The sequence below is a fragment of the Pan paniscus genome, chromosome 19 (assembly GCF_029289425.2).
Source record: "Pan paniscus chromosome 19, NHGRI_mPanPan1-v2.0_pri, whole genome shotgun sequence".
NCBI classification, from domain to species: domain Eukaryota; kingdom Metazoa; phylum Chordata; class Mammalia; order Primates; family Hominidae; genus Pan; species Pan paniscus.
In genome coordinates, this window is record NC_073268.2 from 98,440,270 (window position 1) to 98,454,372 (window position 14,103).

At 61.6% G+C, this 14,103-nt stretch overlaps 2 protein-coding genes across 4 annotated transcripts; both read right to left on the bottom strand.

The window, feature by feature from the left end:
• Nucleotides 1–60: 60 nt before the first annotated feature.
• On the bottom strand, nucleotides 61–7,322 carry PCYT2 (phosphate cytidylyltransferase 2, ethanolamine). 2 transcript variants are annotated; one of them, XM_055101166.2, is made up of 14 exons: nucleotides 7,144–7,282; nucleotides 6,794–6,892; nucleotides 5,391–5,479; nucleotides 4,753–4,914; nucleotides 4,445–4,511; nucleotides 3,650–3,734; nucleotides 3,431–3,475; nucleotides 2,634–2,772; nucleotides 2,338–2,420; nucleotides 1,962–2,039; nucleotides 1,532–1,597; nucleotides 1,244–1,309; nucleotides 928–1,016; nucleotides 61–756 (listed from the first exon to the last, which is right to left on the bottom strand). In XM_055101166.2, exons 3-14 carry the CDS (start codon nucleotides 5,470–5,472, stop codon nucleotides 645–647), a joined length of 1,074 nt encoding a protein of 357 aa, XP_054957141.1. In that variant the 5' UTR covers nucleotides 5,473–5,479; nucleotides 6,794–6,892; nucleotides 7,144–7,282; the 3' UTR covers nucleotides 61–644. The 2 variants fall into 2 exon arrangements, with proteins under 2 accessions (XP_054957141.1, XP_034799024.1); XM_034943133.3 differs by lacking the exon at nucleotides 6,794–6,892 and having other exon boundaries at nucleotides 7,144–7,322.
• A 484-nt stretch (nucleotides 7,323–7,806) lies between these two features.
• Nucleotides 7,807–14,051, bottom strand: SIRT7 (sirtuin 7). Of its 2 annotated transcripts, XR_010110738.1 has the most exons (11): nucleotides 13,893–14,051; nucleotides 13,684–13,821; nucleotides 13,469–13,573; nucleotides 11,475–11,545; nucleotides 11,304–11,376; nucleotides 10,468–10,566; nucleotides 10,158–10,394; nucleotides 9,955–10,035; nucleotides 9,642–9,748; nucleotides 9,075–9,161; nucleotides 8,298–8,479 (listed from the first exon to the last, which is right to left on the bottom strand). XR_010110738.1 is itself a non-coding variant. In XM_034943138.3 (10 exons), exons 1-10 carry the CDS (start codon nucleotides 14,046–14,048, stop codon nucleotides 8,281–8,283), a joined length of 1,266 nt encoding a protein of 421 aa, XP_034799029.2. In that variant the 5' UTR covers nucleotides 14,049–14,051; the 3' UTR covers nucleotides 7,807–8,280. The 2 variants fall into 2 exon arrangements, 1 of the variants encoding a protein (XP_034799029.2); XM_034943138.3 differs by lacking the exon at nucleotides 9,075–9,161 and having other exon boundaries at nucleotides 7,807–8,479.
• Between the last annotated feature and the right edge of the window lie 52 nt (nucleotides 14,052–14,103).

A 14,103-nucleotide genomic window follows, 5' to 3' on the forward strand; every position in this document is an offset into this window, starting at 1 on the left:
GAGTGGTTCCCTGGTCCTTCCCAGCAGGGCTGGGAGCCCCACACAGCACTGCCACCAGGCTTTATTCGGTTGTACCAAAGAGATTTACGTCAGCCATGTACAAACAGAACAGAGTCCATAAGGAGAGTGGCGAAGCTGCCGGGAAGGAAGGCAAGCGTGTTTTCCTGGAGCCAGGCGCTGGGTGGCAGGACACCGTGTTGGGGGGTGCCCAGTGGGAGGTGGTGTGGTCTACACCCAGAGAACTAAAGGGGTGACCGCAGTCACTGCTCCCTAAAGCCCTCTGTTCTGCACCTCCTGCCACAGCTGGGTGGGCAGTCAGTGTGGCCTCTGTCCAGGTGGTGGGGGCATCCGGGGAGCAGGTGGGGGCGCACGCAGGAGCGGTGCGTTTCAGGCTGCAGGTGCCGTCTGCCCGTCTCACTTCCGGCCTCTCCACTGTGCTGGACACCCTCTCTGAGCAGCTTTGCTGGAAAGAGCGGAGAGCCTGCTGCAAACCAGGCACCTTGTAGGCAGGCAAGGAGGCAGAGTCCTCAGCAGCCCTTCCAGAGCCAGGCCAGTTAGAGAGGGCGGCCCTGCAGAGTCCTATGTCCAAACGCAGAAGGCGCAGAAGCAGAGCAGGGGGAGGGCCGGCCGGGGCCTCTGCCGGGTTAGAAGTCGCCATCGCGCTCCCCCAGGGGCTGTGCCGCCTGCTGCCTGGCAGCCTCCAGGAAGGCCAGCTCCTTGGCTTCCTTCTTCTGGTTTCGCGCCTCATACTCCAACCTGGGAGGGCAGGGTAAGTCTAGCGGAGAGCGCCCATGAGGCGGCTCCGAGGGGGAGGGCAGGGTGAGTCTAGCGGAGAGCGCCCATGGGGCGGCTCCGAGGGGGAGGGCAGGGTGAGTCTAGCGGAGAGCGCCCATGGGGCGGCTCCGAGGTGCCCCCACCCAGCTGCACCTGTTGGTGATGATCCGCTGGACGATGAGGTCTGTGGTGAGGTTGCTGCCACTGTCAATCTGACGGAAGATGCCCCTTCTCTTGGGCTCCTGGGGGTCCAGAGAGGAGGAGCGGGATGAAGGTCCCTGCTGACCTCCCCAAGACCCATCTGATGCCCTGCCCCAGAGGGAGACCAGCGCCCAGGGTCCCGTGGGAGTGGTGCAGTCGGAGCAGCTGCGGCCACCATGCCCGTTTCCCAGGCAGGCACAGTGAGACATTAAATGGCTGGGAGTGCCAATGGCAACCCCTGTGCCCAGCAAGGGCCAGCATGACCCACCTGGTATGGGTCGGAGCCATCCCTGTCAGGGATAATTTCTGTCTTGCCGTGACACACCAGGTCCACCTGGAGAAGGAGTGGGGTCAGGAGCCCTCCCCGGGGAGGCAGCGGCCGTCGCCACCCACAGCCCAGCACAGGCCCCGGGGGTTGGGAGAGCTGACCCTGCCCTTTCCTCAGCCCAGGTACCTCCTGGGCCCCGCCTAGGAGCCCACAGCCAGCCTGCATTCCCAGCCCATGCAGGAACAGAGGTGAACAGAGGGAACGAGGTGAGCCCATGCAGAGCCTCACCTTGAAGTGACTTAGGAGCTCTGCTGTGACCGCGTACGGGGCTCCAATCACCACTTCTGACACGTACTGTGGGGACAGTGGGGGCAGAAAGACTTGCTCGGTCCCTGCTACTGGTAAGCCAGGGCCACAGGGTGGTGAGAGACGGCTCAGACATGGGGCGGGGCTGCCAGTGAGTAGCAGGGATGGGCTGGGCAGGCTGGGGACCCCTGGGGCTCCTCCATGAGACAAGAAGGAACAGCATCTGGAGACCTGACCACCCCTCCTCATGCCTCAACAAACAGGTATGGGCAGGTGCCACAGAACTCGGGGTGCTGGGTGCAGCTCTGCCAGTGACCCAAGCCCCCCTGCCCTGGCTCAGGGAGGCCCTTAGTAGGGGGGATGTTGTGGGAATGTCTCCCCATCCTTGGGCTGGCTCCTGGCCCCCACTCACCCGGCAGGCCAGCACGCTCAGGGTCCGCTCATGCAGATTCATGATGGGGTAGTTCTTCCCCTTGTAGTGATTGACCTCCTGTGGCCAGAGTGATTGACCTCCTGTGGCTAGCTCAGCCCGGAGACTTTTTGGGGGGACAGGGTGTGCCCCTCCCGGCTGTCCCTCATGGGAAGAAGTTGGGGAGGTTGCTCGCCCTTGTGGGGATGCCCCAGACAGGACAGCCCTGGACCCCAGAAGCCTACGATCACCCCCCAGGGTCTCCTCTGACTTCACCTGGGGCCCCTTCCCAGAGACCACCTGCACCTAACACCAACCCTTAGGGCCCCTCGAGGGCCCATCAGCTGCCCAGGGGCCCAGGGAGCAAGAAGGCAGTGACCTGGTCAAAGTGTAAGCCCGCGATGATGTAGGGCCTCTCTGCCAGCCTGTGCGTCTTCTCCAGGAAGTCCACATGCCCGATGTCTGTGCCCAGGTTAAGAAGCAGTCGGGATGGGGATGACAGGGAGCAGCTCCCTGACAGCTCATGCCCAAGGGCCTCCCCGCCATCCTCCCTGCTGACAGCTGCTCCCCTGCAAACCAGCCAGCCCAGTCTGGGGGCCCCAAGGAGTCAAGTGAGGCCCCCGGGTCCCACCCCATGTGGCACATGTCGGGGAGCAGCAGAGGTCCAGAGGATACGGAACAGGTCGAAGGCACCAGCCACATAGATGACTGTCTCCCCTGGCTGGGGCTCCTTCCCAGAAGCAAACTGGATGATCTTCTGAGATGTCTGCAGGAACTGGGATACCCCGGTCCAGGGGTTCCGCCCACCAGGGCACTGCAAGCCAAGAGAGGGAGCAGGTTGGCGGGGGAGGCCTCCCAGGTGCTGCCCTCACCAGGTCACCAAACCCTCAGCTGTCACCTGCCAGCAATCCCATTTCCAGCCAGTCACCTCGGGCAGGGGACACACTGCCAGGCCAGGTGGCAGGTGGGACTGTGGCGCCACCCCACAACCACAGCAGGCACGGCAGCAGACACCACTTCAGCCCAGCCAGCGACCACCAGGAGGAGGCAAGGAGCCCTGCGGCAGGTGCACACAGCCCTTGGGAGGGACCTGGCACCCTGAGACCACTGTCTGGTCACCTGGGAGCAGCCTTCTGAGGAAAGTATGTCCCCGGCGGGTATCGGGTGAGGGGGCTACAATGGGAGAGAGGGCCAGGCCACTTGGTTAGAGGCCACCTGTCCACAGGCAAATCCTTGCTCCTCCTCCAAGCAGTGGCTGCCGTGACCGGCCAGCCGGTGCCACCACCCGCCTGCCCTCCCTCCCAGCATCCACCAGTCAGCCAAACCTGGCAGTCAGTGCCTGGTCAGTGCCAGGGACAGAGGGAGGAGGGTGAGGCTCTGGGCTGGCCTTTCCCCAAGGGATGGCCGGGACAGGTGGCCGGGGGAGCCCCCTGCAGCTGCGTGCTCAGCTCTCCCTGCACAGCCGCACTCACCTTGCCAAAACTGTCTGCATACTCCCGGTACTCAGAGGACATCTCCTGCACAGAAGGTCAGAGCAGGGCTGAGGGGCCTGCCCTCCAGGCGTGGCCACCCCAGGACCGGCTGGGGATGGGGAGCAGTGGGCAGGAGGACCCTGAGAGGGCAGGGAGGTGCCCCTCCTTTCCCCTGGAGACCTCGACCCAGGGGCCTCGGGGATTCCGCCGCCGACTCACCTGGCTGCTGTGATGGGCTTTGGTTACCAGCAGCATGCGGCCCACGAGGTCTGTGGTGGACACCCCTTGCGTGCGCTTGCATTCTCTGGGGGACACAGTGGGAGTGGGGTCTCATCCTGGGACACTCGCAAGGCTCTGCCTCCTGCTACCACCACTAGGGACACTAGCAGCCCTGCTGTGGCAGAACCCACGGCTGCCCCAAAGACTGAGGGTCCCCTCCCTGTGCAAGGCCATAACAGAAAACCTGGGTTGGGAACGTGGGGAAGGCCTCCACGCTTTTATTGACTGAAGGGAGTGGCAGGAGCACGGAAAAGGACCCTCGCTGGGGCCCAGGTGTGCAATGCCAGGGAGAGGATGGGCACTGGGGTAGCAGCTCTGCTTCCTGCCTCCCTCACACCCACGTCCTGCCCGCTGAGCATCTGCAGCCGAGTGAATTCTCAGCTGCAGCATCTCGTGCGGGAGCCACTGGCCTCATGTCCCTGACGTCTGGTAATTCAGATACAGTGCCAGCTCCCCAGCAGTGCCAGCCACGTCCCCCGAGCTCAACAGCTGCCACCTCACAAAGCTGTGCCTTTGGAGCCCTGGGGCCATGGGTCTGCAGCACCAAATGGCAAGGGCCTCCAGGCCACCCCACAATGGCACCTCCATCCCTCGAGTTCCCAGTCCTGGGCGTGAGGAACATGGCCCAGGGCCTGGACGCTCCCCTCACGGGCTCCCGGTAAATAGCAAAGCACGAGCCAGGAGGGAGCCCCGTGTCCAGCTCCCTGGATGGCCGGGCCCGCGGTGGAGACTCACCTGTACCTCCCAGCCTGCTTTACTTCCTCATAGGTGTCCCGGCCATCTACAGTCAGGGTGATGTCATCTAAGCAGTGACACACAAGGACAAGGATCCTTAACCCAAAGCCACCAGAACCTTCAGAGCCCAGGACCCTCTCGGCCCCTGGCCTGCCCTAGTGTCCACGTGCCCATTTCTAGGTGGGGGCCCGGAAATGTCTCAGATCCTCGAAGGGCGGAGGCCCCCTGTTCCCGGATGTCCCACCAGCAGATCTGATCCTGAGCCACCTGATGTCCCCAGGCCCCCAGGTCCCAGCCCCGCCACTCACTGCCGTGAACACAGAAGTCACAGTTGTATTTGTCCAGGGTCTCTAGTGTAGTGACGTAGGGAGCCGCTGGCACCACCTCGTCCACCCATTTGATGGCCTGCACCATCTTGTATCTCTCCTCCTGAGTGAACACCGGGGGCCCCTTGTGCTTGGCGATCTCCTCTAGGAAAAGGACAACGGGGAGACTGGGGACCCCAGCCCACCCGGCCCCTCGAGTAGGAGGCCCTTTCCCAGCACCCAGCTGTAGCCACACAAGAGGGCCGGTGGGGGCAGGCTGTCTCTCTACCCTGGCCCTTAGCCCACTAGTGCTGGCCAACTGGGTGGCTCTCTTCCCTGCGAGGGTCTCAGGCAAAGGCAGAGATTCCTTCTGACGAGCAGGTGCTCAGCCCCTGAAGGCTTGGGAGCCTCGCTGGCAGTGGTGGGGAGCAGGTGCCCCTTCTCTTTAGCTGGGACAGGAAATGCAAGATGGGAAAGGCATTAGGCCATCCTCAGCTGGGGCTGGGCTGGGTGAGCCTACAGTGCCCTCCCCTACAGCTGTGCCCTGGCAAGGTGGCCCCAGGCCTGCAGGCTTTCAGTCAACAGTCGCAACCCACAGGAGGGCTGGGGGGCGGCGGGTGGGCGAGGCCATCTGTGCTTACCATCGGTGTGCACGCCTACGATGAGGTAGTCACCCATGGCCCGTGCCTGGCGCAGCTGGTTGGAGTGGCCGTAATGCACCATGTCATAGCTGTGGAGACAGAGAGAGTGGGTGGTCCCTGTGCCAAGGGTGGGGACCAGGTGTCCCTGTGGGTTAGGGGCAGAGCTTTGCTCCTCTGAGGACTCCTTAGGAAGCGCTCTGAGAAGCTGCTGCTGGGAGCCCTGGGACTGGGATTCGGAGGATGTAGGTGCTCAGCTCTCCACCCCACTGGCTCCTGGGCCTGACGGTGGGACCCCTGTGCCAGATCTAGAAAGGGTGGCAGGGGCAGAGATGTCAAGGCCTGGCTGGGGCTAGAGGACTGGTGGGTGCAGGACAGACTGGAGCCCACTGAAAGCTGCAGGGCCACGTGTCCTATCCCCTCACCAAATATCAACTGCCCTGGGCAGTCACTTTAAAATAAGCCAATGTTAACTCTTGGGGTAGGGTTGGATCCTAGACTACCTTGAGACAAGCAAACAGTCCCTGGGGCTAACCCAAAACAAATCCAACCACAAAATAAAACCCTGGGAATCACTGGCCCTGAAAATCCTGTTTCTCCTCCCTTACGGCCTCAAGCTCAGCAGGCTTAACGCTAAGGGTGAACAGCCACTGCCTTGCCACCTGGTTCGAGAGTTTTCATTCACAAATCTGGGTCTGCTAACACGTGAACTCTCAAGCCCAAAGCTACACAGCCCTGCCACCAACTGGGCCTCGCTGCCCTGGCTTCTTCGCCACTTCCTTACAGCAGCTGCCCATCCCCTCAAGTGGACAAAGCTGTCCCTGCCTCTCCAGGGAGAGGTGTGACCGTGGCAGCCCACACAGTGCACAGAGTTGCTCCACTGCACACCACTGCTTCCTCCCAGCACCCCTGCCACAGTGCACGGAGCCCGGCAGACATGCTGGGTAAAATCTGGCGGGCCCATGTACCCACTGGACAGGCTGGAGGGGAGGAGGGGGCAGAGGCTGGGCCAGGGGAGCACAGTCTGGAATGGGGCTGGGGCCTGGTCAGGGCAAGGTCAAAGTCCACTGACACAAAGCCACATTCCTTTTCCCAGAGGTGACTCGGACACAGAGGACAAGGCCCTGCTTGCTCTCCTGGGAAGGGCTAATCAGATAGAGGCGCTTGCTTCCTGGATTCCATCCGGCAGGCACGTGAAAGGGTCAGAGGTAGCAAATTATCAGTAACGGTCATCTTCCTTTCACTTGTTGACAACCCGAAACTTTTCTTAAAACAATGCCCTCTGACTGGCCAGGGAAGACCGATCGCATTCTAGCCCCGCGGAGGAGGACCCGGGAGCCCGCGGGCTTCACTGCGGGTCCCGGACAGGCAGGTCGCACCCGATGCCCACCTACAGGGACGCTCACCCGGAGGCCAGGGGAACCCCTGGACCAGAGCCGGGCAAGCTGGTTGCTGGTGGTTACGGAGAAGCAGGGAGGCCGTGGCTCCAGATCTCAGTGCGGTGGCTGCACCGGAGAGGTCGGCGTGACCGGGCGGGGCCTCCGCCAGAGGTAGACGGGGTCGCCCACGGCAGGGCGCGGAGCCTCTGCAGCCCGACCCTCCCGGCGGGCGAGCCCCGCAGCCTGCCAGCCCCGGCCCATGCCGGACGAGGACGCCACCCAGAACGCGGGCCCGGTCCCCGGGCAACGGCTGGCGCGGCGCCCCGGAAGGAAGCCGGCCCCGGAGCCCCCGCGGCCCGCCCCGGCCCCGCGCTCACCAGCCATCGCACCACACCCTCACGGCGCGCCTGCCCCCCGGGCCCGGCTGCTCTGCGCCGCCTGCAGCCCCGCGCCCGTTCCGGATCATGGCCCCGCAGCGGCGGCGCGGACAGCCCGGCAGCTCCCGGCGACTCCGAGCGCCGCCGCCCGCCCCGCCAGGCGCACGCTCAGCGGCCGTCACGCGGGCCTCACCCGCTGCGCACGGCCAATGGCGTGCGCCGCCCGGCCCGAGCCCCGCCCCCGCCCCGCCTCCCGCCCTCCGGCCCGAGCCCCACCCCCCGAAGGCCGCGCCCCACCGCACCTCCGCGCACGGCCAATGGCGTGAGCCCCTGACAGAGTCCCGGCCCCTCCAAACGCACAGCCAATGGCGTGTGCCGCGCTGCCCGAGCCCCGCCCCCCGACCCACACCTGGCCTCTCCGCACCGCCCACACCTGGCGCTGGGCTGGCGGGGCAGTGCGGCGAGGGGACCGTCCCACCGCCGCCACCTCCGGGAACCTCCACGGGGCGCTGTCCCAACCATGGGAGTTTTTTTTCTTATTTTTTGGCACAATAATCTACAGTTGTCCCCTGTCCAACCAAGGGAGTTTTAAGCCAGGACCGAGCTGCCAGGCGGCAGACCTGAGCCCGGGGAGCCCGCGCCGACCACTCGGGGACACCGGAAGCCAGTGCAGAAACGTTTAATAGAAATAAAAAGGTCTGCATAGAGCCGAGGCTCGGAGCCACCCCTCTGCCGCACATCCAGTACAGAGAGGATTCTATAAAGTTCACACTTTTTCGTTAAGTAGTAGTAGAAATACGGTGAGGCCCTGAGACTGGCCTGGTGAGCGAGGAAACGCCGCTGGGCGCTTCCACTCTGCAGGCCGGGGCTGAAATAACCCGAGTTCCGTTCTCACAGAAAGGTGCGGCTGCCACCTCTTGACACAGAGGCCGGATGGGCAGGTGTCCTCGATGGCCAGGCCGTATCAGGGTACAACCGCAGCAGTGCAAGGGGCTTTTCTCAAGGACAAATGGCTAAAAATGTCACGGTGAAAATGTCATCCCCAAAGAGTTCTCCCTAGACCCGTGGGGGCAACCCAGCCTTCACCGTGACACTGGCCATCTGCAAAGTGCCAACTGTTCTTCATCGAGCACCTGGTTACGTCACTTTCTTCCTTTTTGTGCGTTTTGTGCAGCCCCTGCCAAACCAGCCCCCTAGGATGGGGGCTGAGCTAAGCGGTGCACCCCGGTCCCCAGGCGGGGCCTCCTCTCTGCTTCTGCACAGCGACTTCCGACTGTGGCTGCCTTCTTCACCAGCACGCAGGGGAGTCGCCAGTGAGAAAATGGGATCCTGCCACCTGCCAAAAAGGGAAAGCGGCATCAGGCGGGCCTGGGAGCCTCTCGCAGTCACACCCGCCCCAGCTCGGGAAAGCTGTCTGCGGTCCCTGCCTTCCCATCCCCTTCCCTCCCGTGTCAACTGCGGCGGGGCTCTGGTTGGCGGCAGCTTCATTGTTACCAAGCTGCAGAACGGATGCGGGAGAGGTCACCTCTTAGGTGGTGACTCAAAGGTCAGCACCCACACTAGCTTGGTCTCCTCAAAACTCCGTGTCCTTGTCCACCACTGAGCGGCGTGCACACACAGGGTGGGGCAGCAGTGGCCCCAGGGCTGCCTCCGTCTCCAGGGATGAGTCACTAGCAACTCTGGGCCCCACCTTCCACTTGTACCGCCGGGGCAGGTGGACCAGACCCTCTCCCCCTTCCCAGCTGACTAGGGAGGCGTGGCCTACAGACGACCCCGTGAAGAAAGCATGTGTCTGACGGAGATGCAGAACCACAGATCATAACTTAAGATACAGATACGCACTGATAAGGAAAATGAGCTAAGTTAATGTAAAAAAAAAAAAATACAGTACACGATAGCCCACATCACAGAACACCACACACATAACATACAAGAAGTGCCAGGCCCAGAAGGTGAAGGGATCCTTAATTTCTTGAACCCTTTGATTAAAAGAAGTTATTGATTTCCCCTATAAGACCCTGAAAATTCACAGAGAAAGAGAGTGTAAACTTTTTACTCAATACATACACCAAGTCTAAATTATCACAAATTCTGTATTAAGGCACAGTTTGTTTAAGCTTTCCCAAAGTACGCCAACTCCCAAAACCAAGCACACAGATTCTGTCTGACCAGAGCTGCCGAGTGCTCGTCCCCTCCAGATGCTTCCCACCAGGCATCTCGGAGAGCTCCACGGGGAGGCCTGGAGCAGGAGCACGCGGGCAGAATCCCTCTCCCCGCGGGGATTGTGTGTGCCACATCAGCCAGGGCAGGAGTGGCACACGCAGGGTCTCCGCCAACCACCGAGGTCAGGCCCTCTGGAGACCACCACGCTTCAGTCATGCCTCAGACACCACTGCAAACACCTCAGAGCTTCCTCCACACTCAGCTCACGAGAGAAGACAGACAAGGCCCAGCACACAGAGGTGCGGGGAAGCAGGCTGCTGCAGCGGCTCACTCACCTGCTATAGGCGGGGATCTCCAAGCCCAGCTCGGCCATGAGGAGCCGCATGACGTCATCACACTTCCCATGTAGCTTCAGGGCAGCCCAGTCATCCTTCGGGGTCCACTGAGGACAGGGAAAGCTGAGTGAGAGTAACAGCAGCCCAACCCTTCCCGGTGGCCTGTCAGCCTCGGCCCCTACGGGCTCAGTCGGTGCTCCCTGAGCACCCACGGGGGCCCTATCAGACCGCTCTGGTGCATGGGTGTGGGGTGTCTCTGGCTGTGCGTTCTAAGACCCAGATCTAAGGACGTGGCTCTCAGCACCCGAGTTACCTGCAGGTTCACGATGTAAAGCTTCGGCCGCCGGCTAGGGGGCTTGGTCATGCACCAGAGGCGTGGGTACTTCTTTAGAACCTGTGGAAGCAGACAGACACCGCACACACACAAGGGACAAGTCTGTAGAGTGCTGGGCCGCAGAGCTGGACACCCTCGGGCGGGCGGGGGCTCGGTTCACTCATTGTGTCATCGGCACGTACCTTCAGGCTGGACCCTAGACACAGGATGGTGTCTGCTCTGCTGGCAGCCTCGGTCGCCGCTTCCCAGTTCAGAGGCTGCCCCAACGTCCCCCTCTCCCCAAAGTGCACAATGGTGTCCCGCAGCTGGGTCCCACACTTGTGGCAGGTCCGGCCTGTCTGGTGTCTGTGGAGGGCGGTGCGCTCCGTCACATCGAACACCCGCACGTACTCCCTGTTGGGAACGCAGGAGGTACAGACCTAGAGGCAAGAGGGCACAGTGAGTGGCACCCGCCTGCCCATGGAGACCCCGGGTCCCTGCAGGACTGCTCACTTCAATGTACATGTTCCCGTGGAGCTCGGAGATGGCCGTGCGCGGCAGCCCACTCCTCAGGTGGAGCCCGTCACAGTTCTGAGACACCACATGCTGCACCTGGAAGGCAGAACGGGTGGCAAGGGGAGGGACGGCTGCCAGTGGTGGTGGGGAGGTCAGTACCCGGCCACAGCGAGGCTGTTCTGAGCCCCGCCGATGGCTCCCAAAACCAGGGGCAGCTCCGACCCCCCAGAGAGCCTTAGAAAGTAAAACACACAACAGGTCCAACCACCAGGAGTCAAGAGGGCCTGTGGTGGGGAGGGGCTGTCCTTCCTCCAGCCCTGATGCACCTGGAGTGGCTGGGAGGGCAAGAGGTTGCACCGTCCCGGCAAGGTTGGGAAGTGGCTCGGGGTTTGGCAAGGGCCACTCTGCCCCAGATCCATGCTGTCTTGGGTCATGACATTTCAGGTCCCTGGGGACCTAGGCAGATCAACCGCTACACCTCATTGGTTGAGGGTGTTCAGCAGAAGGTCCCCAGAGATGTCCTATAAGCCTCCCCTGTGACTAGGATGGCTTCTGAGGTCCACAGAAAAATGCAAGGGAATCACAAAGGGGAAAGGCCACCAGCAGCTCTGAGGCTGGGGCTGGCTGCGGATGGGATGGTTCAGAGGGGGAGCTCCCCTTCTCTCCTAGAGAGTCAAGCACAGGAGGATCAAACCCGGGGCCTAACCCGCTTGGTGGGTGCTCATCATGGGAGTCAACTGGCAGACAGAGGGAGGGTGCAGTTAGTTGCCCACTGGGCACCAAGGTGCTCTGCCTGGTCCCTGGCAAGTGAACCAGCCACCCAGGGCTCTTACCAGCTTCTGCTCATGCAGACGGGTGATGCTCATGTGGGTGAGGGTTGGCTCGGCCTCGCTCAGGTCGGCAGCACTGCCAGGCAGAAAGGAAGGCAAGGTGAGGAGAGCTGGAGCTCAGGCCCGTGCTGCCGCTGCCCAGCCTATGTGGGAGGCCGTGCCTGGCCCGCTTACCTAACGCTTCTCCCTTTCTGAAGCAGTGTCCACACTCCATTAGGGCCCCGGTAGTCTGGGATAGACGCTGCCTGCATGTCGAGAAAAAAGGTAAGCCAAGTCAAAAGGCACCACTGTAGGTACTGGCAGAATTCCCAGAAACGGAAAGCCATTGTCACTCCTGCCGCATTCCGGGCTGGCCTGCATGTTGGCCTCTATTCATTCCACAGGCTGACCTGCCTGAGCCCATATGGAGTGTACCCCAATTCGGCTCCTCCCTTCTACCTGGACTTCCGTTTCCCACCTGGCCTGGCTCATCCTTCCAGGCTGCACGCAGCCCTGCCTGCCTCCGGAAGCCTCGCTGGCACCGAGCACAAAGCTGGGCTCTGTGGCACATGTGTCCTCCACACTGCAGGGGAAGACTAGTCATGTTCCTAAGTGCCCCCAGGGCCGAGCCCACAGCTCACACATTTAGCAAATGGTGAATCCCTAGGTGGGTCCAGGTGACTGTCCATTCTCATGTCCCAGTGCTGACTATTCCCGCTCCACCTTAACAAAGGCAGAACAACTTCTCCAGATGAGATGGGCATCTAACTTCCCAGGTTTTCAATCCTGTGAAACAAACTGAGGCCCACAGAGGGCACACAAGATATGCCAGGATCAAGGTGTCTTGTGTTCCCTTTTGGGGACTCCCGACTCCTGCTTAAACTCAGAAAAATGCACCACCCCCCGGGCAGTAGTTCCGACAGTCATATTCAAGACGGGAACCTCAAACACTCCGATGAAATCCACTAGCTGCATGTGCTTTTAGTTGCCATTGGAAGTTCCATAACAGGTCACGTGACTGTTACATAATTACATGACTGGACTTTTTTTTTTTGAGAGACGGAGTTTAGCTCTTTCACCCAGGCTGGAGTGCAGTGGCATGATCTCGGCTCACTGCAACCTCCGCCTTCCAGTTTCAAGTGATTCTCCTGCCTCAGCCTCTCGAGTAGCTGGGATTGCAGGTGCCCGCCACCATGCCCGACTAATTTTTGTATTTTTAGTAGAGACAGGGTTTCACCGTGTTGGCCAGGCTGTTCTTGAACTACTGACCTCATGATCCGCCCACCTCGGCCTCCCAAAGTGCTAGGATTATAGGCATGAGCCACCGCGCCCAGCATGACTGGACTTTTACATGTAACTTGTGGAGGGAGGAGACTAAACCCCAGGGCTCCGGGTATTTGAGTCAGTAGTGAACTCCCTTTTTGCATTCTTGCTGCTGAGCCTCTGCTGTTCTTTGCTTGGAGTGCCTCATTCCAACCTTCTGTAAATCTCACCCATCCTTCAAGGCCCAATCAAGGCCACCTCCCACAAAAAGCCAACGCAGGTGGGTTTCCCAACTCCAAGAGCGCAGAGTGTGTGTCTGCGTTTGCTCTAGCGACCCAGCACAGCCAGCTTTACAGTATGGTTATTTGTTCACATGCCTGATCCTTGTCACCTAAAAGCTTCCTGAGAACAGAAATCACCTGGGTTCAGATCTGCTAGGCCGACGCGTGCCCAACACCCCACACACACCCATCAGATTAGATGGACGAGGTGCCAGCTACACTTTCAAAGCTAGTGATGTCCCACAGCCCAGGATAACTTGTCAGTGAAACTTCTCAAAACACAATGCAATTCTCTCCTTCACCTGGTGTATTCTGGCTCTTACTGTGTCACTTTCTACTTATCTTCCCTCGACATGGACAGAACAGAGTGGAAAATCAGGACAACTTTGGGCTTAGCTCTGTCCACATAACCTGGGGGTGCCTGCGAGCAGTCGGCTACTACACCCCATTCGTATCTCTACTCCTTGTTTTTTTTAACTGGCTGTAACACAGAGACCAAGCGTTTAAAAAGCGTTTACCTTAGGTAAGTTTTGGTCATTTCGTTTCTTTAAGAGAAAAAACCTTAGAGCTGCTTTAAACGCGAGTTTTTCGCGATTACTGGAGCTCATACTCCGTCCTGGGGTACGCCTCCGCCTCCCTCCCTACCGTGCTGATTCCCGCGCCTGTGTAGACGACCAAGTATTTGGCGTTCCGGACGGCGCTGGCCAGCTCCTGGACCTTCCCCCGCAGCTCCTCCGGGTCGTCGCACACCTGCCAAGACGCCAGGGTGGTCACCGCCCCGGGCCGCCCCACCCGGGACCGCCCGTCGCCCCAGCTGCTCCCGAAACCGGGGGCGCCCGCGCGCCGCGCGCGGAACTCGCCTCCTCCTGCCGCCGCTTCAGGCCCTCGCGCCGCCGGCTCCGGCCCTGCAGCTCCGTTACCAGGTCCGCGCTCTCGGCCAGCAGCCGGCCCTCCTCGGCGCTGCGCTCCGCCGCCGCCTTCCTCAGGATGCGCGACACCTGCGGGCAGGCGGACGGTGAGCGGCGGCGCGGGCCGGGCATGGCCGGGCCGGGGAGCGGCGGCGGCGTACCTGGCGGAGGCGCTCCCTCTGCTGCTCCTCCCGCAACCTCCGGACCCGCTCCGCCGCTTTGCGCTCGGAGCGGCTCAGACCCCCGGCTGCCATCGCTCCCCTGGAGACCTGCTCTTCCGCTTCCGCCTCACACGGCAGGCCGCGCTCAGGGCGCATGCGCAGGAGGGGCCCCGCCCCCACCCACCCCTTCCGGCTCCGCCCGCCGCGTCGC